Raw genomic sequence first — 27,965 nt, 5'->3', positions numbered from 1 at the left:
ACGGGAGCAGAAAGTCTCCTTTTTCGCCTGTGGGGTGTCTGGTGGATTCGAACTACTGGCCTTGAGGTTAGCAGTCCAATATGTAACCCACTACACTAATGTGGTTACGAATCAGACTGCTTACTTCAAGGTCGGCAGTTCAAAACTACCAGCTGTTCCGAGGGAGAAAGACGAGGCTTTCTGCTCTGGTAAAGATTTGCAGCTTCAGAAACCCTGTGCTGGATCACTATGAGTCAGAACCGACCTCATGGTACTTAACAACAACAACACACAACAGTGAACTGGAATAAAGATAAGAACTAAAATGCCATCGGACACATCTGGGTAAAACTCAACTTACCTGGAGAGAACTTCATTACATAGAGTGTTTGGTTTTCTTTAATTTGAGAATGTGTTGTTTGGTTTACCTCAAATATGATAAAACCAATTAAGAAGCAATGTTTAACCCTACAGTCTTTAGAAAATGCATCTCTCTGAACTATTAATGTCAAGGAGTCCACATTCCTGCTAAGGTTATAAACTCTGCATTTATGATCTATGGTAAATGTGATTGGTAAAATTTACAATGAATTTTATCACCCTAGATCTAACCAATTCCAAATTACATAACAATGTTCCATTGTATTGCCTGATTTCCATTGAGTGAACAAGACCACCTAGGATCCTATTTCCATATTCAGCTGAAGGTATTTAGGACCAACACTTATTAGAATATAGTTGTAATGCAATGTTTTCTTTTGCATCTAATTTCTTTAAAAATTGAAAATATCTACCATGAATATTGAAGTACTGGTGTGGCACTGCAGGTTAATGCGGTGGACTGCAAGTCAGTTTGAACTGAAAGGTTCAAGGTCACCAACGGTTCCTCAAAATCCCTATACAGGGATGCCATGAGCCAGAACGGACTCAAGGCACTTAACAACAACAGCAACTGTCACCGATGTTGCTCAAAAGTAACTGCTTTAGATAATGTCTTAATTGGCTAGTGCTGCTATAACAAAAAAAACCCACATGTGGGTGGCTACAAAGAACAGAAATTTGTGTTTTCACAATTCTGACAGCCAGAAGTTGAAACCAAACTCTTGGCTATGCTAATTCTTTCTGTGGGCCTCTCTCCTAATTTCTGGTGTCTGCTAGGAGCCCTTGGCATTCCTGGCCTTGTAGGTATTTATCTGTCCCTGGCAGGCCTTCCTTCTGTGTGTGACTTTGTGTTTATTCTGCTCTTTTCATAACTCAGAAGTTGTTAGGCTCAAGACCTACCTTACCCTGGATTGATCTCATGAACATAAGAAAACCCTGTTTTCAAACAGGATCACACCTATAGGTATAGCGACCAGGATGGTAATAATGATCATGAGGGCACACAATTCAATTCATAACAGAGTTCAATAAATTGACTTCCACCTTTGCTTAAATGTATAAAAAGATGATTTATAATCAGGTCACACTAGTTAACACTTCAAATAAGCTACTACTTAAATTGATAGTGTAAGGAGCTCTAATAGTGTAGTGGTTACGAATCGGGCTGCAAGCCGCAAGGTCAGCAGTTTGAAACTACCAGCTGTTCCGTGGAAGAAAGATGAGGTTTTCTGCTCCCATAAAGATTTACAGCCTCGGAAACCCTGTACAGGGTCGCTATACGTCAGAACCGACTCCATGGCACATGGCTCATAACAACAATTGGTAGTGTGATCAGGTGATGTAGTCCACCAGGTGATGATTTTCTGCTTTTCTAGAGTGGAAAGAACAATTGTATGTATGAAATGTTGAAGTGCTAAGAACTACAAAAATTAAGGTGTCCTGGTGGCGCAATGATTAAGCACTCAGCTAATCAAAAGACCATCCATTTGAAGTTACCACCTGGCTTCATAGGAAAATTATGTGGACGTTTGCTTACATAAAGAGTCTTGTGATGTGCAGTGGAGTTGGTTCCGACTCACAGCAACCCTGAGGCTGTAAAATCTTTATGGGGCCAGAAAGCTTCATCTTTTCTCCCATGGAACAGCTGGTAGTTTTGAACTGCTGACCTTGCGGTTAACTGCCCGATTTGTAACCACTATGCTACCAGCCTTGGAAACCCTATGGAGCAGTTCTACTGTGTCATATAGGATCACTAAGTCGGACTTACTTACAAGTCCATAGCCATGGACTTGGTTTTGGGGTTTTGGTAAGGGGTAGTTAAGGCATCATTGTGTGCATATGCTCCAACTTCAGAGACCCAAGGAAACACCACTGGAAAGCTGAACTTCCAAACTCGTGCTTCTTCACATACCTGCTTCATACGTGGTGGCATGTGCAGTCATGCTCCATGTGCTTGATCTTCTGTTTTTTGTCACCATGACTGAGAACTCATACATTGTGTTGGGTTTGAGGCCGGTTGCTGTATAACTCAGCGCTGTTGTGTCTTCTGACTATATCAGTGGGAAAAACAAAGAGGCAAAAATGAACTCTTATCAACTTGGGCATGCATGACAAGTCTAAAGACTACCAAGACTATCACAATACTCTTTATTGGATTATTTTACTCCATCAAAAAGGGATCTAGCTCCAAAGAGCAGAAAGATGAGGCCACACTTCCTTTATGTCAACTGCTTTGGGTGACTGTGAACCCAAAATGTAGATTAGAATTATTATTTTTACTCTCTTTGGTAACAAAGTTAATTTATTAGATTTCTACAAAACGCATTTCATGTTAAACACATTTAAATGTGGTCACTGGAGCAATTAATCAGGAAAGGAATGACAAATTTGAGAAATACCACATAATTACATTGGTGTGCAAAAATAATGCTGATATGAATTAGAGTCTTCTGTATCTATTCTTTGTCTTTTAAACAACAAGGTAAGGGAGTTTGGGTAGTAAATTATATATCTTTGCTTATTCAAAAGATCAAAATGGCTCTAAAGGCAAAACACAGGGTCTTCTATGTTAATGGATATTGTCCATATGATTGGGTTATGTTCAGACAATTTACGCCTTTTTACAATATCCATTTATGCTTGGTATTTAGATCTTGATATTCTTCCAGAGTTAAATATCTATTTTCACTGTTCTATTTATTTCTTGTGGTAAAATATCGATCCATGTCTATAAAATCAAGGAGCGCTCACTTGCTTCTCTAAGTCATAGTCATTGTCTTCCTCACCCTTCCATTGTACTTGTTGTCGAGTCAGCGCTGACTCATAGGAACCCTATAAAGGGTTTCTGAGGAGCAGCGGGTGCATTTGATCTGCCAACTTGTGGTTAGCAGTTCAATACCTATCCTACAGCACCACAGCAGCACTCATTCTACTTTGTTGCTGTTAAATGTCATCGAGTTGGTTCTAGTTCATAGAGGCCCTGTATAGGGTTTTTGAGGAGTTCCTGGTGAGTTTGAACTACCAATCCTATAGTTTAAACCAACCTTACGGTCCAGTGTTTATCCTACAGCACCATACCAGGCCTCATTCTAGTATAATATGTTCTTTTTATTCTACTATGAATCCTTCTTAGGCTATATCTCTGAATATACTACAGTTCATTATAACATCAAATAAATATTTAACTGTGCTAATAATGTCATGATGATGAGCCCATTTATCCTATTAAAGTGATTACCTCATAAACATCTATGAGAAGTTCTTAAACATAGCTGTATATATGTGTGTCCTAGATAAATGTAAGAATGCTTTGTATAGTCAGGAAGAAGGAACTCCATCAAGTAAACACAAAAGGGGATGGGCAGCTAGTCTTTGAAATGCTGATATATAATTTTCAATTTTGCCCTTCCCCAATATCATGAGCACCATTCTTGATGCCTTAGAAAGGGGAATAGACTGGGAAATGATGCAAAGAGAGATGTTTCAAGTAAGGAAGTAAAACCACCCTCAATAAGACCAGTCTCTTTGAGTACAGATCGCACTGACTCAGGGGAGGTCACTAAGCAGTACCAACTTTGTGTACATTCTTGAATGATGCACATGCTGTCTTTAAATGCTAGGAATTGATTGCGTTTTCTCTGGAACTTCATGGAAAGTTTCCACATGGCATAAATCAAGCTTAGAGATATTTTAGAAGATCATGATCCATTATTTTCATGAGCATAAGATACTCAGATAGGACCTCTCTGACTATTAATTTTATTATTTGCAAAATGGGTATTACTATAGTATTGACCTCACAGCATTATTCAAGGAGTAAATTAAGTCTAGGGAAATACAGTGGCTGGCTCAGAGTAAGCATTGAATAAGTGTTACTTGTAATGTTCATATCTTGTTCCACACTCTGTTCATTTTAGGCATGTGTGTAATTGCTCACTGAGTTAAAAGCAACTTGATGGCTAAGACTGAGTCTTGTACAACTTTGTATACTGTGCAACTCATGCTGTATCTGGTCAATACTAATCAATAGTAGAAAGTAAATGCCTTTTGGATGGAAAAAATGTATAACATCAAGTGATTATACAATTTAGAAGCAAAGGTAGCATAGAAAAATATCCTTTTTCTTATGAAAAAAATCAATGCAGGGTTTTGGGAAATGAAAATGTGAGTGTCTGGATTGTGCTTGCAATGGGACTAGATGAAGAGGAAGGTACTGCTGTATAGAAATCACTGGAGAAAAAGGAGAGTGAGCAAAAATTGAAAGATGGATATAGCATTTCAAAGGCTAGATGCCTTTATGTTTTATTTTTATAGAATTCCATCTTCCTTATTATACAAAGTCATGATTCTGCATACCAGGTCATCTGAGTTCCATCTACTTGAATGGGGACATTTGTCAAGTCTTGTAACCTACCTCCATTTTTGTAAGGATGCACAATGCGCCATCTTGCTATTACTTTTACAATGGGTGTGACTACCCATGACATATCGTTGAGAGAAATTACTTTGAGAAAGTTAAGTGGCATGACAAGATGCAGCAAGCAAAATCAATTTACTAAGCAACATTGCACATCATGCATACATTCCCCCACTAGTCTTGGGTATGGCTTCTTCTTTCATAAAGATGAAGTAATATATGTATGGCAATGGTTGAAAAGGACACAATGTAAAACCAAAGATGTATTACTATTATTTGTAAAATGCAAATCTGTTTTTTTTTTTCTTTCTAGAGGATCAGATACGTTCTTGTTTTATCCTTGATTTCTGTCCTACAAAACTCTTGTCAACTAAACCTTCATCTTCCCAGGGTCTGGCTGTAGAGTATGTGCATGTGTGAAAAGACTGACAGAGTGTTATAAATTGAAAGACTTACATCAAGGAATACCATGGAAAGAGGATTAGTTTAAATTATTTTTTCTTTCTTTCTTTTTTTTTTTTTTTTCTACTCCCACACTTGAAATCATTAGATAAATAGCCACTCCTTACAGTGCATGGTTTTTGTGTTGGATCTCACTTTATAGACACTCTCTGTGAGACTCAATAATTCCATGTCTGCTGCATTAACTATTAAACTAAAATAATTTGCCTCCAGAAATTTTGAAACTTAGACGATTTGGCAAAGAACAATCATTGTCCTTCAGAACATTTCACATTCTGGCAAAACAGCCATGGCCATTCTGTGAAATAAATGTATCTCTAAAGTACAGTAATTATGAGCATATAATTTTTAAAGTGGACAACATCATCTTTCTAAAGTAAACTGAGACTGAGTAATATATCTATATAAGTCGGAAATGACTTGATGGCACTTAACAACAACAACAACAACATATGTATATATATATATGCATACGTAGAGAGAGGGAGGGAGAGAAAGAGAGATTTCTTTTTTGATGTTCTCATACATTTCACGGGTTGACTCCTCTGATAATATTATCTTTATTTATATTTTTGCTGAGTTTTAAATCTAATACCATAAAGACATGGATAAGGTGCTTCTGTTGCTATTGTTATGTGCCGTGGAGTAGGTTCCGACTCATAGCAACCCTGTACAGGGTTTCTGAGGCTGTAAATCTTTACAGGAGTAGAAAGCCTCATCTTTCTCCTGTGGGACAACTGGTAGTTTCGAACTGCCGACCTTAATGTTCGCAGCCCGATTTTCAACCACTACGCTACTAGAGATCTTATATCAGTGATACTATTTTAACTTGCCTGGAGAATTTTCCCAAATACCTGTCCTAGCAAGGCAGCAATACCAAAGAAAACTATTCTTAAATGATTTGAATTAAAATTGATTTATGATGAAATCTGAATTTTATGCAGTTTCAAAGTTGAAAGGAACTAGAAGCCAATCCAGCAAGACTACAGGAAGAAGAGGATTACTTAGATAATGATCGTGGGATTTTGCTGTATCACCTGGGTCTTTGCCATCAGAAATTTCCAAAGTATATTTCATTTTCCCAAGTCATTACTGGCTCGAGGCTGGATAAAGCAAATGGTGGTTCAGTGGAAAGAATATTAGCTAAAGTATTCGAAGATGCTAATCATACCTGTAAGGGACCCATTAGTGTCAAAGAAGTAGGGGAGAAGGAGACTAAAGAAGCTACAATGACAGGGTTGAATGCTCTGATTTATTGGCCAAATAATGTTTATAATACTATTTTCAAAGCTCCCTTTTCACCACAATCATCATTTAATTAAGCTTTGTGCTTTAAATGTTTTATATATTATCTCACTTGAAAAGCATACTTTTTTCAAGTTTATCTATGGATTTTAATGTATGTCTCATTACAACATTATAAGTAATATGTTATATAATGATCACCGTGTTTTCTTTCAAAATAAATTGTCTTTATAATCTAGCACAGTTGCAAGTATATTATAATTACTTCTTGAATATATAATTTTTGTCTACAGTATATATTATCTGTATTTATTAAAATTGTATCCAGCTTAGGAGGTGACACAATTGTCCTAGTATGTAACTGTTTTAGACTTACTAAGGATGAAGGACAGGACCTCAAATATTTACCCCTAAGGGGCCTGGTGTGGTACTGTAGGATAAACACTGGACTCTAACTGCCAAGTCAATGGTTGAAACCCCCAGCAAACAGCTCCATGGAAACCCTGTACAGAGTCACTAGGAGTCTGAGCTGAATGGATGGCACTTAACAAGACAACAAGGAGATCTTACAGGAGCTCTGGTGGTGTCATGGGTAAACACTTGGCTGCTAACCAAAAAATGACTGGTTTCACTGCACCAGTGACTGCTCCTATAACATAATGAGGGCAGGTTATCCTCTGGGGCGGTTGTACTCCACCTTATAGGCTCTCTATGAGTTGGATCAACTCAGCTGCATACAACAGCAATAAGATCTTGGGAATGTGGTTAGATGACAGTGATGGGGACAGGAATGAAGGGTCTAATTTAGGTGAGTTATAGGAGAGTGTGGATTGTGGGTTTTCTTTAAAAATGACGGTGTTTCAAGGCTAAACAAAGAAGTCGATAAGAATGACATAGAGAGCTTTCTAAAGGTGTTATAAAGATTTTAACAAATTATCTTAAAGTTTTCTGTTCCCAGACACGTTGTCTTTGCAACATGGATCTCTGTGACATTAAGAGAGTTGCCTTTGACGTCTATCTAGAGTCCAAATAAAAAAAACACAAAAAAACACAAAAAACAACAACAGATACCACAATCTATCCAGACAATCACTGTGGAGTAGTCCTGCTATTTTCAGGGGAAAATGACATCCCTTTGTACAGAATCAACTTATTTATACAAAACCAGCATCTGGTGGAATTCAAATAACAGTTGCAGCTCATGATGTTTTTCTTCCTTGCCTTAGAATTGTTTCCTAAGACACAATTATTCTTGTGCTAATTTTAGATATTGAGTTATTAAAATGCTTTGTTTTTGCATTTAGTGTCACTGTAGCAAAATGACTCATGACAGTCTGGGACATATTTAAAGCAACGTATTCAACAAATGACAGTTCATTTTAAATTGCATACTATCAATGAGAAGTTCACCTTGTATTTTGCACTTGCAGAAAAGCTGGTCCTCCATCGGACAGTGTAAAGTCGCACCTCAGATGTTTTTTGATTCTTAGGGACAGAGTTATCTGCCCAGCTGACCCTCACGGCATCATGGGTTAGAGCCACAGCCTGGACACCTACTGGTGGGAGCATGGGGGTGGAGATATCTGGGACCGAGGTGGGGAAATCATCAAGCAAAGGATAATAATCAACTGGGTCAGTGGGATCTGGGTTCAAAACCCACCAAATGAAACAAACAAATAAATACGCAAAGAAAAGCCAAAAAATAAATATCAGTGGTAACACATCACAATGAGTTAAATGCATGGCAATAATGATGAAAGGGAACATGAGGAGAACAGAAAAAAAATGCAATTAATTCAATCGGAAAACACATTAGGAACAATATTTCTATACTGTAAAAGTAATTGAATATTTTCTATAATTCACTCATGACCTTGGAGTGATGTTTATCAATTTGGCTTTCACCTCTACTTGTACATAAATCCATTTCTTAGAATATTATATATTGTTTCATAAAACATCTAGCAAAGCCTTCATCAGTTTTAAACAAATAAGTCAAAATACCAACAATAACAACAACAACAAAAGCCTACAGTGGTATCTGATGAATTCCTCCTGTAAAGAAATAAATACCTATTTGCTAAGTATTTTTGCTTCTTTTTCTCTGTCTTGCTTTGGTTTGCCTAATGCCTTCATAGCTCACTCATATATGTGCATAAATATTTGTTAGACAAGAAACAAGCAATAAAGAAGAAAGCACACTGAGGTCCATGCCAACCTGTGTATGGTTGTATTTCTACTAAATCAAAGTGACAGGGTCTACAGGGATCATATGTTTGATGATTAGTTTAAGGTACTATCTGGTGGGGCAGGTTTTCTTAGCTGGGAATCCTCAGAGAAAGTACAGAAGTGTCTAATGTTACCTACATCCACACAGAGCTATTTGTAAGATTGAGTCTCTTAAGGCATTCCTGTATTTCTTACTCTAAAATTTCATGTTTGGTGGTGAAACCTTATATTATTGGCCCAGGAGATCAATGAGATTTGCATGCTTTGATCCATCACATAATCAGAATCTGCATAATGACATGTGTCTTGTTCACAAAATTCTTGAAGTAATTTTTAGGCTGGGGTATCAGAATCAGAGATGCACATTTTATAACCACAGTAATAGTTAGATTTGTGGTATTTTATTTCATACTTAAAGACTTGTAAAATTTTAAACTCTACCTGTCTAGTAGGTAATGTGCATTGTCACTAACAGATCAGAAGCTGTGACCACACAGCTGTGCAAACAATGACATTTTGGGAGGCAGGACCTACTACAATGCCATGTGTCTACAGTCATGTACAGTCAGGGTTTATTTATGATTTTAAACGGCCAACTTCAAAGCAGAGGGGCTGCTGGCAGGTTTGGATGATTACTTCACTTTGTCCGCTGCATTTCAAATGCCTGTCACCTATTCATCACTCTGTTTTCCAATGAATTATTTAATAGTTTACTGGGCTGTGGTCTTTGGAGCAAAAAATGAAACCCCAAAACAAAAACAGAACAAAGAAAAGGAAAATAAAGAGAGTGAGAGAGGAAAGAGAGAGGAAGACAAATGTGTGTTTAAAATTTAATGATGGCTTCCCAGCTTCCCTATCTTCCTTGATGTCTCTTTTTATTAAGATTCTTTTAAACCCAAATGGATTTATGAAATGATGAAGGGGGCACAGCAGACACTGCTGCCTCCACAAGAATCCCAAATCATCTGTCAGTTTGGTGGATCAATGGAAGATAGTTTTGCCAAACTAAAGCAGATACTATCTCACTTGACTCATTTCTATTCCTAGGTGACTTTCCAAGAAGACTGCTCCACACGGGAAGAGAATTGTAAATTAGTGAGTTAGGCACCCCTGCTGCTGCAGTGGTTATGCACTGGGAGGCTCACTGAAAGCTCTCCATTTCCATCACACCAGCCAGGAGAATGATGTAGCAGTCTGCTTCCGGAGAGGAAAGACTTAGAAAGATGGGGCACCTCTACCCTTTACTGTAGGCTCACTATTGGATTTGGATTTGACTCCATGGCAATGGTGGTTTGATGTTTTTGTTTCTTTTTAATTCATGGGTTACATTATTTTCTTCTTTTTACTCTAATCTAGTTTTCTTGATAAATGTACTTTAACTTTACCGTCTCTCACAGCTACCATTTATAAAGTTTTGAAAAATAAAGTTTCTACTTCAACCAGTGGTAATGTTCAATCCTGCTCCTTCTTGGATTGTAGGGTAGCCTGTTTTACATGACTACTTCTTTCTCTCTTTTTCTGGTTTTGAAGTCAGTTCCAGAACACTTCCTCAAATTTCAAACAATGTTGTTTGCTGGTTTCATGTATGGACTGAATTCAAAAATTTACCTTGGCCAATTGTCTTCTGTCTATTTGATGGCATCATTTGCTAAACACAAGACTAACATTATTTTCACTACTTCCTCAAGAGCTGTACTGTCTTGCCACTAGTGACATAGACTATTTAAATTAAAATAAAATTTTAGTAGCTCTATTGTACCAGCTCTGGTAGCGTAGTGGTTACAAATTGGGCTGCTAACCTCAAGGCCGGCAGTTCGAAACTACCAGCGGTTCCATGGGACGAAGATGAGGCTTTCTATTCCTGTAAAGATTTACAGCCTCGGAAACCCTGTGCAGGGTCACTATGAGTCAGAACCGACTCCACGGTACTTAACAACAACACCATTGTACCAGCTAATTCCAAGTGTTCTATGGAATCCACTTGAAGGTAATGGATTTGGTTTGGGTTTGGGTATGGCTACACAGGAGTCTTGGTGTGGCGGTGTGGGTTAATGAACTACACTGCAAGGTTGGTTTGAACTGCAAGGTTGGCAGTTCAAGCTCACCAGCCACTCCTCGAAAACCCTATACAGGGTTGCTATGGGTTGGAACCTACTTGACGGCACTTAACAGCAAAAGCAACAACACAGGCCTGGTGCTGACTACATTGTACAGTGCAGATATACAATATTTTAAAACATCAAAGCAGAGCACTCCTGTCGACAGGTCTGCTCTAAAATTACACGTACGCTATATACATTGCTAAGGAGCTCTGATAGCGTAGTGGTTATGAATCGGGCTGTGAACCTCAAGGTCAGCAGTTCGAAACTACCAGCTGCTCTGCACGAGAAAGATGAGGCTTTCTGCTCCCGTAAAGATTTACAGCCTCGGAAACCCTGTACAGGGCCGCTATGGGTCGGAACCGACTCGGCGATACTTAACAACAACAACTTATACATTGCTAGTTGTCTTTCTCTCAGGCGAAAAAGGAGTCAATGAATGAAAAGAATTCCTTTTCTGCTAACAAACGTTTTGCATTTGCTCTTCTCCCCGCCACCCCCCCATCCTGGGTGCCTTATTTGCTATGGATTTTCAGTGTTTATGTTCAAAAGAGTAAAGCAGAACAAAACAAAAAAACAAAAGTAATTTTTTTTAAAAAAAAGCAAAGACCAGATACAGCCTCACAGTCTCAATGTGTGTTTTGGTAAGAACACACACATGTTCAATTGACATACTAAAATTCACAAATAATTATGTAAGCTTACATTTGTATTTTAGTTCATTAGAGCACTGATAAGGCATTTGAGAATAAACAAATATAAACAGTGTACTTCATTATTCTCCTGACCCTCTCCCCTTCCAAAGTATCAAAATGAGGTACTCGCTAAACAACTAGAAATGGATGTCTTTACAGGAACAGTGGAAGTCTTAACCCACTGGTGCTGGTGAAACTTTGAGCAACTCACATGCTGATATGCTCAGTCTGAGATAGGGCTTCAGACCACATCAGCATCTATGAACACATGGGTGTGGAAAACACCAGAGTCCAAGGCTGACTGTAGCTCAATGCATTTATTGCCTCTGAGACAGCTTCTTTATTTACTTCATGCTGACCTGTTTCCAAAAATACTTTGCCCCTGAGAATACTCTGCAGAAATTCAGAAACAGAGAGTGTCTTCCATGTGGCATGACAACATATATACTGATGGTGTTTTCTCTTGAAACCTCAACCTCGATTTCTGTTTATCCCTCCTTTGTTCTCCAAGACTTATGGAAGCAAAATATAATTTGGCCACATCTGGTCAGAGTGTGTTTTTAGAGTGTTTTTTTTTTTTTTCTTTTCCAAGTCTAGTTTTATTCATTTCTATCTAATTTCTTATTGGATTTCAAGTTGTTGCCTCGTACAATTTCCAACTTTGGGCATTATTTCTCAACTTCATTAGGACAAGTCATATCACGAAATAAGAATGGCATGTGGAAAACCTCATGCTAGGAAATGCTATATCCTAGATTAAAGAATCACATTAAATGCTAAGGGAAAGAAGTTGATGCTGTCTTAAATAGTTCTTTCTGAGCAACATACCTTTAGCTTATTTGAATTTCCCTACTACCACCTCTACTATTACTAACTTCCGTTCAAATACTTATCTTCATTTGTCACCTTCCTTATGGGCTTTATTTTTGGTAATTGAGTAAGTTAAAAAATAGTCTGATCATAGAATCATTTTGTGTGACCTAATCACAAACTCAAAGTCACCATCTTTTATCATAGGCAGGAAAGGGATGTCTTACTAAATAAAATTTATGGGAATTGCTGGTACAGCCAAAGCAATCCACCATCTTTCAATTAACCTTATTGCTGGTGGAGCAAGAGAAAAAGGGGAAGTGAAAATCCCAGACATCCACCCATCACATTACCTCATATTTTCCATCCTGGGCCTCTATTTGCCTCATATATCTGTATTTAGAGAGAACATGTTTGAGAGTAAATATTCTCTAGAGTAATGTTTCTTACCCTTTTGAGGGAGTCACAAGTCCCTTTGATAACCCAATGAAAGCTATACACTCTCTCCATAGATAAATGTATATATTGACATGTCTCCAAAATTTGCTAGACCCACTTTAGACAGATCATAGACCTCAAAATCAATGACCAAAGATTCAGGTAGAATCTAGAATAAGAACTTCACTTTATAAGAATATCTGGTTAGAATCAATAAAGCCCTGGTTTACTATGGAAAGCAACAACTAAATACATATAATTGCATTCTCAAGATAGTTTGCTTTTGAAGTTTGAAGCTAGTGAGACTCTTGGTACCTTTTCATCCTCTCTGGTTCACACTGTCTCCATGAGAAGAAAACAGCTGATAAGTTAAATGAGATGTGAGGGTTGTAGATTTCAGGAGAGGAAAGGGCAAAATAAACTTTAAATAAAAGAGATGGAACCCTTACATTTCACTTTCAAATTTCAGACATAAGTCTGGGTGAGGGACTGGTCATGTGAATTTCTGGTAACCCTAAACAGTCCCACAAAGGTGTTACTTAGTGTATTTTGAAGTAAGATCAGTCTTCCAAATAAATAATCTCCATAGATAGCTTGAGTCTCATTCTCTTATTTATCCATTTCTCAGTTCTCTGAGCCCTTTTTCTTTCATGTACTGCCTGTAGGAACAGCCTAACTCAACAGAAATTTTCTAGTGGTGATGAGTCCTTAAACCACTTAATCATTTCATGCTCAAAGTTTTTGGGCATTGGTGGGAGACTCAGCTCTGGAAAGCCACTTGTGTGGCTCAGCCTAGCCCAAAGCGGCCTCCAAAGAGTCGTTTCATCTTTGCTAGCTTAGCTAGAAGGACCCTCTGCAGAGAAACGAGTGTCTAATTGAACATTTGGCAGTCTTGGTGCAGGCATCCTCATATCTACATATAATTGCTGTGAAACTAACTGCTCAAAAGTGTGAAGTTCCTAGAAGGGGAGAGACGTAGACACCTATATTCTTTCAGTGCATGCATTCCTGCCATTTCATCTTGAAAAAACAAAGCAGGCAAGGATTTCAGGACATGACATTATTCATATATAGTTTTGCTTTCCTTCTTTTGTTGTTGGTTTATTTTGCTTTATTTTATGTTTCCACCGTAACTCAAATTCATGGATGACCTTATTACAAGTGGGTAGACAATCTGGGCTCACCTGTGATGGATCTTGTGGTTGCACTTTCATAAAGAGGGACGCCTTCCCCTGCATTGTTAAAAGCTTTCAGGGAGATGACATAATGAGAACTTGACTCTAGAGAAAGAGCAGAAACAAAATGCATACTCTGATTTATTCTGTACTGACATACTCGTGATAAACATTTTCCTGAAAACAAATCTAATATCATCTATTAAGGAAGCTGTTGTAAAAAAGTGAGTTGTTTTCTGGGAAAACGGTGGCAATGATAGCAGTATAACTAATTTTTGATCTTCCTGAATCCCTGCAAGAAAGAAACGAGGGAACAAAGAGAAAAAACAAAAGTATATGGACAACATTTATAACAAAACTAGGTAAGGTAGTATGCCCTCAACCCATACAAAACAAATAGGTGTGAAAACCCATCAACAGCTTTAGGGCCTGCATGGAAACAGCATCTGTGTAAGGGAACAAGAACTCCCTAAAAAAACAGGGATCTCTGGGAAGAGAAACAGACCAGTTGGAGAGAGTAAATATAAATACTAAAAACTGACTTGTAAAGTCGCCTGTCCAAGAGAGAGTCAATGCTAGGGAGAAACCACTGGGAGTACATTTAACATTTGAGAAGGAGAGAGCAGTAAAAATGAAGGGAAGAGTAAGTCCAGTTAAAGGGAGAAAAGAGACAGGAAAATGCAGGCAGCAAACTGCCATTGCTTTTAGTATAAATCAGGTTTAGAAAAATTTTCCTGTGAAGGATCCAGGGTTTGCAGACTACCTGGCCTCTGTCATGTATTCATCTGTGTTTGTTTGTTTACAATTCTTTAAAATATAAAAACACTCTTATCTCAGTTGGCCCATACAAAAACAGGACCTGAATCAAACGTGATCAGTAGGACTTAGTTTGTTGAACCCTGCCTGGTCCAGTGAAAACAACAGAAGAAGGAACTCTGTTAGAAAATCTGTTGAGCTTCTAAGAAAAGCTATTTGAAGTTAAATAACAGAAAGTCACTGAGGTTATATATCTTACAAAATTAAAAAGGAAGATAAAAAGAATAATATCCTTATAGATAAGTATACAAGAAGAATACATTTTTAAATAGGTCAAAAATACACAAGAAAACCACATCGAAACTACAATGTACTAGTTCAAAATGAGCTAACCAACGTGACAAGAATGCAAGGATATGAGTACTATATAACAAATAAATACAAAAATGAGGTGAATAATTGAAGAAAAATTAGATATAAATTTTAAGATACCTTCAGAAAATTTTAATTTATTTTGATATTAATGATGTTGGTGGTAGTAGTGTTCCATGTGCAGTGGGTTCCGACTCACAATGACACCTTTATAGGGTTTCTGAGGCTGTGCATCTTTACGGGAGCAGAAAGCCTCATCTTTCTCTCAAGGAACCACTGGTAGTTTCGAACTGCTGACCTTGACGTTAGCAGCCCGACTCATATCCACTATGCTGCCAGAGCTCCTTGATATTAATGATGATTTTGTATAATTTGCACATTCTGTTGAAACATTTATCTTTGGAATGGTTTCAAAAGTGAATCTCTTCGAGTTGATTGGCCAAGTAACTGTCTTCCAAATTCCTTGGAATAAACAAGTGGACACGTGAGTATTGCATCTGCTTGTTGAAACATCTCAACTGGTATTCCATCAATGGCTTCAGGGCAGCTTGGACTTCTTCCTTCAGTAACATCATTTCTTCATCATATTTTATCTCCTGAAATGCATGAATGATGACCAACTATAGGGGTGGGGTACAATGACGGTGTAGTCTTTCCATTTTCTTTTGATGTGGTGTTGAGAGTCCATTTGTGGTCACTGTAGGATAAAGACTGAATAAGACAGGAAGGGTAAACAGCTAACAGGTGATTTGCTTTTTCATAGAAGAAGCAAAGTAAAAATAATGAAAATTTGCAAAAAAAATTATTTTTGGACCTCGCTGTGCTTTGTTTTAGCAAAACTCACATTGCTGTTGCTGCTACTAAGCATTATCAGCTCATAGTGACCCTGTAGAGGATTTCTGAGGAGTGGATGGTGCGTTTGAACCACCAAGATTGTGGTTAGCAGTCCTGTGCTTATCCTACAGCACACACCAGGGTTCCATTGTGCCTGTGTTGTTACATACCATCCAGTCAGTTTAGATTCACAGTAACTCTACAAAGGGTTTCCAAGGCTTTACATATTTGTAGGCGCAGAAAGCCTCATCTTTTTCTGGCAGAGTGTCTAGTGGGTTCAAACTGTTGACTTTCTAGTTTGCAGTCCCATGCTTACCCTACAGGGCTCCATTTTGTCCACAGAATTCATCAAAATTTCAATTTGAGGCTAGAATTTTTTTCATCAGCAGTCTCAGCTTTTAAAATGCTGAGAGAGTTCTCTCTTTTTCATTTTCTAACTTTAGGTCTTTGCACATTTCATTATAATGTTTTATTTTGTGTTCCCAGCCACCCTTTTAAATATTTTAATCAGATGTTCTACTTCACTATTTTTCTCCTTTGCTTTATCTTGTATATGAAAAAAAGAACAAGTTTTAGAGTTTCTTCTGACATCCATTTTGGTCTTTTCTTTCTTTCCTGTCTTTTATTTTGCTTTCTTCATGTATGATGGCCTTGATGTCATTCCACAATTTATCTTGCCTTCTGTCTTCAGGGTTCAATGAGTCAAATGTATTTCTGAAGTGGTATCAGGATTCAAGTGGAACATACCAAAGGTTGTACTTTGACTCTTGTTGACTTGTTTTAATTTTTCTGAGCTTTACCTTCAACTGACATGAGCAAATGATAAACTATTCTGCACTCAGTCCTTGGCCTTGTTCTGACTGATGATACGGAGCTTCTCTATTTTTATTTTACCCACCACTCATCTGTCAGTCTGTCATACTGTGTTGGCTTATGTGTTGTTGTGATGCTGGTAGCTATGACACCTGTATTTTCAATATCTTCACCAGGCTATACAGGTTTCAGGGAGATGTGGACTACTTCTGAACAGCTAACTACTGAATACTTATAAATAGCAGCAGAACATTTTCAGATATTGTGCCATAAGATGAGCCTATCAGAATGAACACCACTCAAAATATGACTAGGGAAGAGCTGCCTCCTCAAAGTAGAGTGGACCATAATGCTGTGAATGGAGCAAAGTTTTGGGGGCCCAAGACAAAATGAAACTAAATAGCTGTAAATAGTCACAAATAATCATAACACGGAATGCATGAAGTATAAATCCAGGAAAATTTAAGGGGAATTCATAAATATCAATATCCTAGGAATTAGTGAGCTGAAATGGACTGGTATTGACCATTGTCTGTATCAGACAATCATATGGCTTGCTATAATGAGAACAACACAATTGAAGAGGAATGGTGTCACATTCATTGTTAAACAGAGCATTCAAGATCTATCTTGAAGTACAATGCTATCTGGTATAGGATAATATCTATACTCCCACAAACTGAAGAGGAATAGTGTCACATTCATCATCAAAAATAGCATATCAAGATCTATATTGACAATACTGTCTGTGATTGGATAGTATCCATACTCCTATAATGAAGAACAGACAATAACATTATTATTCAAATTTATGCACTAACCACTAAAGTCAGAGATGACTAAAGTGAAGAGTTCTACCAACTTCTTCAGTATGAAATTGACTAAACATGTAATCAAGATGTATTGGCAATTACCGGTGATTAGAATGCAAAAGTTGACAACAAAAAGTAAGGATTCCTAGTTGAAAATTATGGTCTTGGTGATAGAAACAATGATCAACATTCTATAACAGAATTTTGCAAGACCAAAGACTTATTCCTTGTAAATATCTTTTTCAACAACATAAATGGCAACTCTACATACCTGGTCAAGCTTTGGTTGTGTAGTGGGGTATGTCTTGGGTTAAGCACAAGATCAGTAGTTTGAATCTACTAGCTGTTCTGCAGGATGAAGATGAGGTGTTCTGATCTCATAAAGATTTACAGCCTCAGAAAGCCTATACAGGGTTTCTATGAGTCAGAACCTACAATGGCACATAACCACCACCACCACCATACACCTGGACATCACCAAATAGAATGCAAAGTACTCAAATTAACTACATTTTCCAGAAGAAGTAGCTAATATCCTTAGCCAAAACAAGGTCAGATCATAATTTTTTTTATAGGCAAGTTCATGCTAAAGCTTAAGAAAATTAAAACAAACCCACCAGAGGCAAAATATGACCTTAAATATCTTTCACCTGAATTCAGAGATCATATCAATAGCAGGTATGATGCATTAGACACTAATGACCAAAGACCAGAAAAATTGTGGGATGACACATCGAAAACAATACAGGAATAAAGCAAAAGGTCATTACAAAGACAGAAAAGACAAAAATGGATGCCAGATGAGACCCTGAAACTTTTTCTTGAGAGTATGGAATATAAAACAACTAGAAGTAATGAAGAAATAAAAGAGTTGAAAAGAAAAATTTAAAGGGCAGCTTGAGAAGAAAAAGCCAAGTATTATAACAAAATGTGCAAAGACTTGGAGTTAGAACACCAAAAGGGAAGAACACATTCAGTATTTCTCAAGCAGAAAGAATTGATGAAAAAATTCAAGACTCAACTGTTGATATTGAAGGACTTTAAGTATAACTGTGAATTAATGTGCTGGACTGCAAGTTGGCTTGAACTGCAAGGTCAGCAGTTCAAGGTCACCAGCTGCTCCTTGGAAACCCCACACAGGGTCGCTATGGGTCGGAACTTACTCAATGGTACTTAACAACAATAGGTAAAATATTAAATAATGCACAAAACATCAAAAGAAGATGGAAGGAATACAGTCACTGGACCAAAAAAGAGCTGGTTGCTACTCAGCCATTTCAAGAGGTAGCATATGATCACGAACTGATGGTACCGAAGGAGGAAGTCCATGCTGCCCTGAAGGAATTGATATTTAAATGTTTGCACAAACTGATGTACCACTCATGTGTTCACTTGTCTATGCCAACCTAGCTAACCGATTGGAAAGCGATCCATATTTGTGCACATTCCAAGGAAAACTGACCTAACACATGCAGAAATCATTGAACAGATCATTAATATCACATGCTAGCAATTTTGCTGATGACAGTTCAAAAATGTTTGCAGTAGTCCTGCCAGAAATTCAGGGTTGATTAGGAAGAGGACTTAGAACTAGGGCTATTATTGCTGATGTCAGATGGATCTTGGGTAAAAGAAGAAAGATATCTACATGTGTTTTGTTGGCTCTGCAAAGATATTCAACTGTGTGGATCATAAGAAACTACGGATAACATTGAAAATAATGGGTGTTCCAGGGCACTGAATTTTGCTCATGGGAAGCATACACATAGATAAAGAGGCAATCGTCCGACCAGAAAAAGGTGCTACTTAATTGTTTCAAGTCTGGAATAGTATGTGCTATGGTTGTATTTTTTCACCATATGTATTCAGTCTGTATTCTGTGCAAATAATCCAAGAAAATGGATTATATTAAGAAGAACATTTAAAACCTGAGATAAGCAGATGACACAAACTTTCTTGCTGAAAGTACAGAAGACTTGAAATACTCACTGGTAAATTTCAAAGATTACAACCTTTAGTCTTCACCTCAAAGTAAAGAGAATAAAATTCCTCACAACTGGACCAATACTTAGCATCATAATAAATGGAGAAAATATTGAAGTTGCCAAAGACTTCTTTTTGCTTGGATCGACAAACAACACTCATGGAAGCAGCAGTCAAAAAATCAAAGAAATATTACATTAGGCAAATCTGCTACCAAAGACCTTTCTCAAGTATTCAAGAAGAAACATGTCAGTTTAAAGACTAAGGAGTATCTGACCTAAGCTATGGCATTTTCAATAGCTTCATATGCATGTGAAAGTTGGATAATGAAAAAGGAAGACTGGAGAAAAATCATTGCATTTGAATTATGATATTGATGAATATCTGGAAGAACCATGGGGTATCAGGAGAAAAAACAAATCTGTCTTAGAAGAAGTACAGGTAGAATATTCCTTAAAATCAAAGGTAGTGAAGCATCGCCTGTTGTTGTTTTGACATTTTCTTAAGAGGCCTCAATTCCTGAAGAAGGATGTCATGCTTGGTAAAGTGGAGGATCAGCAAAAAAAAAGAGGAAGACCTCCAACTGAATGGACTCGCACAACGGCGGGAGCAGTGGGCTCAAACATGTGAAGGTGGCACAGAGCAGGCCAGTGTCTTGTTCTGTTGTGCACAGGGTCACTGTGAGTGCAACTGTTTCAACAGCACCTAACAACAACAATCTTTTCTTTCCACAGATGCAATCAATTTGATTCATGTGTATTCCATATGGTTTGGTTCCCTGTATAGTTATTGTCTATTTGTTGAAAAAAGCTATTTCCAATGAAGTGCTCTTGTAGAATCTTATCACTGTTCCCATCACGAAGGTCTTATTTTTCAATTACTTATCCTTCTTCTATCCTTCTTTGTTTTCCACTTTCACATTGCACTGCAGTTTGATCAACTTCAGACTGCAGAAGATGGTGAAAATGTTAAAAGTCTTCATGGCTAGCATTCGTAGTTGTGGCATAAGTTTGAGTAATAAGTATGTTAACTGGTCTTTCTTGTAGTGTTGAACTTGAGGATAGGTCTTGAAATGTCTTTCTTGATGATAAATACAGCACCATTCCTCTTCAGTTTGTCATCATCCCTGGCATAGTAGATCCTGTGATTGGGTGATTCAGCATAGTGAATATACCAGTCCATTTCAGCTCTGGCCCAGCATATTCATCTTTACACATTCTGTTTGATTTTTGACTATTTCTAATTTTCCTACATTCATACTTTGCACATTTCTTATTCTGATAGCTAGTCGATGTTTGAAGTCATTTCTTCTCATTTTGAGTGGTGCCACATTAATAAATGAAGATCTTGGAAGTTTTAATCTATTCACACCATTAAGGCAGATTCTATTCTGAGAAGGAAGCTCTTTTTTCCCCAGTTAAATTTCAGTGTCTTCCAACCTCAAGGGCTCATGTTCCAGCACTATGTCTGACAGTATTCAACTGCTATTTCCAAAGTCTTCATTGACCAATTATTTTAGATGTAGACCCACAAGCCCTTCTACCTAGCATTAGTCTGGGAGTTCTGCTGAAACCTGTCCCACAAGACGTCCATGCTAGTCTTTCAAATACCAGTGGCAGAATTTCCAATACCTCAGCAACACTCAAGCCACCACAGAATGACAAATTTACAGACGAGTGATAGACAATACAAATATTACCCCGTTATACCTGCTTAACTCTTGGGCAGAAAATGATATTTCTTTGATTCCCTTTTATATTATGAGGAAAGGGTCAATTTCATGGGCATGGAGAGAAGAGGATGCTGTAAATATAAATGGGGAACGTCAGATGATCGGTTTTTCCCTAACATAAGAAGAGTGTCATTTACTAGCACACCATAAGAGGGCAATGTGGAGCTATTTTCCTGCACAGGCTCAGCGCTCTTAAACTTTAAAAGCAGTAAATTCACAAAAGAATTGCCTGGAATTGCTACCTCTGTAGAAGCACCAAAAGGAGCTCTGGTGGCGCAGAGGTTAAGCACTCAGCTGCTAACTGAAAGGTTTAAATTCACCAGCCACTCCATGGAAGAAAGATGATGCTGTCTACTTCTACAAAGATTACAATCCTGGAAACTCTATAGGGCAGTAGACTACAGCCTGGGAAACCCTACGTGGTAGTTCTACTCATTTTGTAAATTCACGGTGTGTAAGCATTAACTTGACACAATGGGTTTTAATATTATTATAATGAATTAATTATTAATTATGGTCAGACCCCATTGTTCAAGAATTCATTTAATGGCGTTTATGACAGTAAATCTTATTCTTTGTATTTGTTATAATATTGTCAGGAGTTCTAGTGTGGTACTGTAGGATAAGCACTGGACTGCTAAATGTAGGGCTGGTGTTTCAACATCACCAGCCGCTCCTTGGATACCCTATACAGGGTCACTATGGGTTGCCACTGACTCCATGGTACTTAACAACAACAACAACAGAATATTGTGAATATACACATTTGAAGATTTACCAGTTATCTCTGAAAATTAAAGTGCAGTGATATTTTCTCATTTGATTTCTTGTGGCTGAACCATCCTGAAATCAGACAGATTCTGTTGGATTTTATGACTAGCCAGATTGATTCCTCAGAAGTTAAATTTCGGACCACATTTCATTATTGTTTGACTGACCTTGTAAAATACATCAGTTAGGAATAAGTTTGAGACTGAAGAAATACTTAATAACTCTTTCAGCATCCAAAATAGATGGCGCCACGCGATCATCTTCTCTGGGAAATGGCAATTGTTGCACATGTATTGAGTGTAGAGGTTGCAAAAGATGAGAAATAGATAATGTGGAGAAGCCAGGGGTCTCCTTGACCAGAGACTTTGTAGAAGAGAAGCCATTTTTCTCAGAACTTTTGCTGTAGCTTGCCTGAAGGTTGGAGGTACTGTGGGCTGTTGCTGATGAAGCGAGTCATGTGATCCAGAGAAGTCTCCTCAGGGACTTGACCAAGATGCCTTACTTAGTAATGGAAGCCAGTGGGAAGAACATCATTATTTCTAATTAATATTTTGTGGGAATTCAATGCCAGTGACATATGTCAGATTGACAGCCTGCCGTCCTTTATGCATTACAGATTATGCTCTTCACAGAGTGGTCCTGTCCATGCCAAGTACTGGTCAAGGCCCAGGATCCATGTCCCTACATCTTTTGCCCTCTCTGTTAGCACTGCCAACAAGTCAATTAGAGAAAATTAGAGTGGTAGCTGTTTTCATGATGCAGACACCTGCTTACTGCAGTGAACCTGGCTACCACTTGCACAGAGAACAGGGCACTGGATCATTGTCAGATGGCAAATATTACTGGACACCTTTGACCTCACTGGACAGGCATTATTTAATTAAGTGTAAAGGGTGAAGAGCAAACACAGCTGATTGCATTGATCTTTTAAAAGGATGAACAATTCATATTCCAGAAAGATGCAATTTATATAATACGTTCAGTTCAATTCCACTTTGTTGCCTAGACTTCTTTGCAAATTTAATTAATAGATAATCTAACAAGCACCCCTATAATGATTTCTTTCTTCTAGGAATATTGTTCAGGGAAGGGGCCAGAATATACCAGGATTTGCCATAAACAAGGTTTATAGGAACAGATAGATACTCAGCTATTCACTGAAAGAAATTGTTTGAATCCAGAGGGGAAAAAATTAAGTTATTTAAATTTTTTATCTAATAACATCTCTCACTAGGGTTAAAAAAACAAACAAACAAACAAACAAAAAACACTTTAAAATGAATGACTCAGTGTTTAGTAAGTAGATGGTGTTTGATAAGTATTTGCTGAACTGATGAACGCTAAGACACAGTAAGGCAAAATTATCTAGTAAAGGTCAGATAGCAAAAACCTCTATTCAACATGAACACAGAACTTAGATTTCTTGATCCTAAATTGCATATTCTTACACTTGTAGTTCATGCAAAATCAATCTCAAAGGATTGAGAACCAATTCCCCCTCTCAAATGCATATTCACATTCAATTCATCATCTATTCATTTGTTCATCCACTCACCAATTATCATTGAAAGGATTTTGTGTGCAAGGCATGATAATATGCTTTCTAGGCTATATAAGGATTTAAAAATCTTATTTGTTCTTGTAAATCTTCTAACAAATAAGCTTTGTTAGAAGTAAAATAAGTTAATAAATAATTGGAAGCAAAGTGCTATGAAATCAAAGAGGTTTTGTGGCGAAGATGAAATTTGTTCTGAATTTTTGGGTGAATAGAGATTTAAGAAAAACAGAGGACTAGAGAAATGCAAGAGAACACCAAGTTATAGTAGATGTAGGCTCATGTTTGTTAGTATAAAAACTTGAAAATGACAACACCGACAACTAGTACTTCTTCCTTCATTCCTAGTTATTACAATTGCTGTATGCCTAATTAGGAGCATTGTTAATCACCTCTTTTCCATGATTTTATTTAGTCCTTACCTAAACCTGATGTCTGGTATATAGCAGTTACTCAACAAGTGTTTATTGAATGAATGAATGATTATTCCCCTAAGTTAGTGGTAGAGTGCCTAACTCAGAAGTTCAACTTCTTACCTTCTATACTATTTGCCTTAAAATCAACAAAAGGCGGTGAACTGAAGACCATTTTAAGCAAGTTTAGAACTGTGCTTTTAGGAAATTAATTAGATAAAACTATCTAGTCCAGAAAATATGGAAAAGATATGGGACGTGGGCACAGTTAAAGAGGTTATTATTATTATTATTCAGGTAAAGATCAGAAGGGCCTGAATGGGGCTGGTATGATAAGAATAAAGAACAAAAGACAGATTTGAGCAACATGATTTATAGATATATTTGGGAAGAAAATATAGAGAGGGAAAATCAAGAAAGAATTCTAAATATTGAATCTGGCAAAGATGGAATTGTTGATGAGACAAGAACATCAAGAAGTGAGAGAAGACATTTCTGCATCTGTCATGCTTGATATATGAAGGAAAGGACATCATAGATAAAAATGACTGCCTTCCCTAGTCTCTAGTCTAGGTGAAAAAACTGTATGTAATTAACTTACGGAATGGTGAACTGTTTCTTGGAGTCCTGAAAAAGCAAAGCATCTCCTTGACCTACTCTTTCAAATTATTTCTTTCTCTTATATATATATTTTTTAAGTCCATACTGACTTGGATCATGACAAAATATAGATAAAATTTCAAAGAATGGATATTCCAGACACTTGAGTACATGAAGAACCTATACATAGACCAAGAGGCAATTGTTCAAGAAGAACAAGGGGATATTGAGTGCTTTAAAAGCAGGAAAGGTGTGTGCCAGGGTTGTATCCTTTCATCATACTTATTATCTATATGCTTAGCAAACAATCTGAGACACTGGATTATATGAAGAAGAACATGGCATAAGGATTGAAGGAAGACTCATTAACAACCTTCAACATGCAGATGATACAACCTTGCTTGCTGAAAGCCAAGACAACTTGAAATACTTACTGATGAAGATAAGAGATTACATCCTTCAGTATGGATTACACCTCAAGGTAAAGAAAAGAAAACAAAACAAAACCCACAACAAAACTTACAGCTGTACCAGTAAATAACATCATGGTAAATGGAGAAAAGATTGAAGTTCTCAAAGATTTAATTTTGCTTGGACCCACTATCAACACACAAGGAAGCAGCAGTCAAGAAATCAAACGACGTATTGCCATTAGGTACATCTGCTACAAAGACTTATTTAAACTGCTGAAGAGCAAAGACATCAGTAACACGACTAAAGTGCACCTAATCCAAGCCTTGTTATTTTCAATGACCTCAAATGCATGTGAAAGTTGGACCATGAATAAGCAAGACTATAGGAGAATTGATGCATCTGAGTTTTGGTGTTAGAGTATCATATTGAAAGTACCATAGATTGCCAGAAGAACAAGCAAATCTGTGATGGAAGAAGTGCAGGCAGAATGCTACTTAGAAGTCAGGATGGCAAGACTTCATCTCATACTTCGGACATGTTATCAGGAAGGACAACTCTTTGGAGAGGGCATCATTCTTGGTAAAGTGGAAGGTCAATGACAAAATGGAAGACCCCCCAGGGAGATGGACTGATATAGTGGCAACAGCTTTGAGTTCAAACATAACAATTGTGAGAATGGCTCGTGACTGGGCAGTGTTTCTGTTGTACATAGGTTTGCTATATTGCTGTTGTTGTTGTTAAGTACTGTCAAGTCGGTTCCGACTTATTGTGGCCCTGTATAGCGTTTCCAAGGAGCAGCTGGTGAGCTTGCCATTCAAACCAACTTTGAAGTCCATTGCATTAACCTGCAACACCACACAAGGGTTGCTATGAGTCAGAATCAATTCAACAACACCTACCAACTTAATAAACTAGATGTTTGGGGATTCATTAGAATGAAAATAATCTGCTTAGAGTTTTGGGATCAAACTTTGTGAATGAGTCTATACCAAATTTACCTATCATCTTCCCTCATTTGATTAAAAAATAAATTTCCATCCATGATCTCTACAATGTAACAGGGTAGCTAGGCAGCAATGATGATTGGTAATTTAGAAATAGAGAGATTCAGACCCAGTCATAATTGTCTCAGGCTCTGTGAGAAGTCACATGTAGGAGTTGATGGTTTTGTATGTCTGAAATGGTCTAGGAGGTCTTGGCTTTTCTCTGGTCAATTGTAAAGAGCAGCCTTCATATAAAAGCGAACAAACATTCTTTTTCTGCATAACCATCTCATGTCTCAATAAGAAATGCAGCTACTGTCAATTTAATTCATTAGAACAAATAAGTTGTTACTTTAAGTTTAAAAAGAGAAAAAGTTTTACTACCTAGCACCAAGAACAAACATTAATGTGAAATGTGCTTGTTATGACTTGAAATGTGCCCCCCCCCCCATTTATTTGTAAACTTGGCTAGACCATGATTCTCAGTATGATACAATTATCATATCTTTTGTGGCCTGATTTCATGATCCTATGTGTCATAAATTGTAACCACTGTGATGTTAATGAGGTAGGATTCTTGGCAGTAATGTTAATGAGACAGGGTGGAATTTACAGAATTGTGTTATATTTTGCGTCAATATGTTTTGAGATAAAAGGGAATAAAGAAGTCAGGAAAGGTCAGAGGGACCAACTACAATCAAGAAAAAATGAGCTGGGAGTGGAGTGCATCCTATAAGGCCAGGCTCCCTGTGCTGGGAACCTCCTAGACTCAGGGGAAGATTGATGCCAAGTTACATGGAGATTTCGAAGAGATTGCAGTCTCACATGCTGAAAGGACACAAAGATCTTCTTCCTAAATTGTGAACCAATAGAGAAACAAAGACTTCCTAGAGCTAGTGCCCTGAATTTGGACTTCTAGACTCCTAAACTATGAGAAAATAAATTACTGATTCTTAAAGCCATCCACTTGTGATATGTCTATTATAGCAGCACAAGAGAATAAAGACCAGAAACTAAAGAAGAAAGCCTATCTTTTTCCCTTTTACAAATGTTTGCCATCACTTCTGCTCACACTTCTTTGCTCCTTTTTCTTTCTTCTTTACTCTCCTGATACATTTCCTTAGGTTTTGGGGAGAGGGGAAGGGAAACAGGAAATAGTAGGGCAGAGATAAACACAGAAAGTGACGAAATGAGAAAGCATAATAATGATATGACTAGAAAGGGCTAAGGAAGCCTAAGGAAAGAGATAAGATGTTAATACTGGAGTTCTGGTTTACCAAGAGCTTACTTTACCCCAGACACCAACCTTGACATCTCTTACTTACGGTTATTTTCACAGTAACCCAAGAGGAGTGCACTTTGATTTTCTCCATTTCACAGACGAGAAAGCACAGGCTTAGTGAATGGCCCTCTTGATATTGTTAGGTGCTATATGTATACTGGAGACCTGGTGTGGTGCTGTGGGTTAATGTGCCAGACTTCAAAGCCATTTGAACTGCAAGGTCGGTGGCTCAAGCTCACCAGCTGCTCCTTGGAAACTCTATATAGGGTTGCTATGGGTTGGAATCGACTCGACTTGAATATATATATGTATATATATATATAACCAATTCATTTTACTCTATAAGACAAAGTAAAACTATTCCATAAGGTTTCCTAGACTGTAATCTTTATGAGAACAGATTGTCAGGGATTTTCTCCCATGGAGATGCTGTTGGGTTCAACCTTTACCTTTTGATTAGCAGCCAAGGGGTTAACAATGACACCTCCAGGGCACTTTTGCCAACCAGTGGATTTTGACTCATAGAGACCACACAGGACAGAGGAGGGCAGCTCCATGGGGTTTCTCAGACTGTGAGTATTGACAGAAGCTGACACCTCGGCTTCCTCCCACAGAGTGGCTGGTGGTTCAAACTCTAGGCCAGTGCTTAATCTAGTGTGTCACCAGGACTCCAGAGGGATAATACTGTTGTTAAGTACCATTGTCGATTCAGACT

The 27,965-nt window shown here is 37.6% G+C and overlaps 1 protein-coding gene across 1 annotated transcript in view; it reads right to left on the bottom strand.

The window, feature by feature from the left end:
• The window catches only part of DCC (deleted in colorectal carcinoma), a 1,585,944-nt gene that overhangs the window by 205,890 nt on the left and 1,352,089 nt on the right, over positions 1-27,965 (bottom strand). Inside the window, exons 16-18 of the mRNA XM_006837499.1 lie at positions 13,940-14,035; positions 7,895-8,127; positions 2,273-2,411 (exon numbers count right to left, since the gene is read on the bottom strand). Of these exons, the coding sequence (XP_006837562.1) occupies positions 2,273-2,411; positions 7,895-8,127; positions 13,940-14,035 (468 nt within the window). The remainder of the gene's footprint in view (positions 1-2,272; positions 2,412-7,894; positions 8,128-13,939; positions 14,036-27,965) is intronic.

This window comes from Chrysochloris asiatica, unplaced genomic scaffold (assembly GCF_000296735.1).
Source record: "Chrysochloris asiatica unplaced genomic scaffold, ChrAsi1.0 scaffold00021, whole genome shotgun sequence".
Classification (NCBI taxonomy): Eukaryota; Metazoa; Chordata; class Mammalia; order Afrosoricida; family Chrysochloridae; genus Chrysochloris; species Chrysochloris asiatica.
This window is presented reverse-complemented; position numbering and strand designations above follow the sequence as displayed.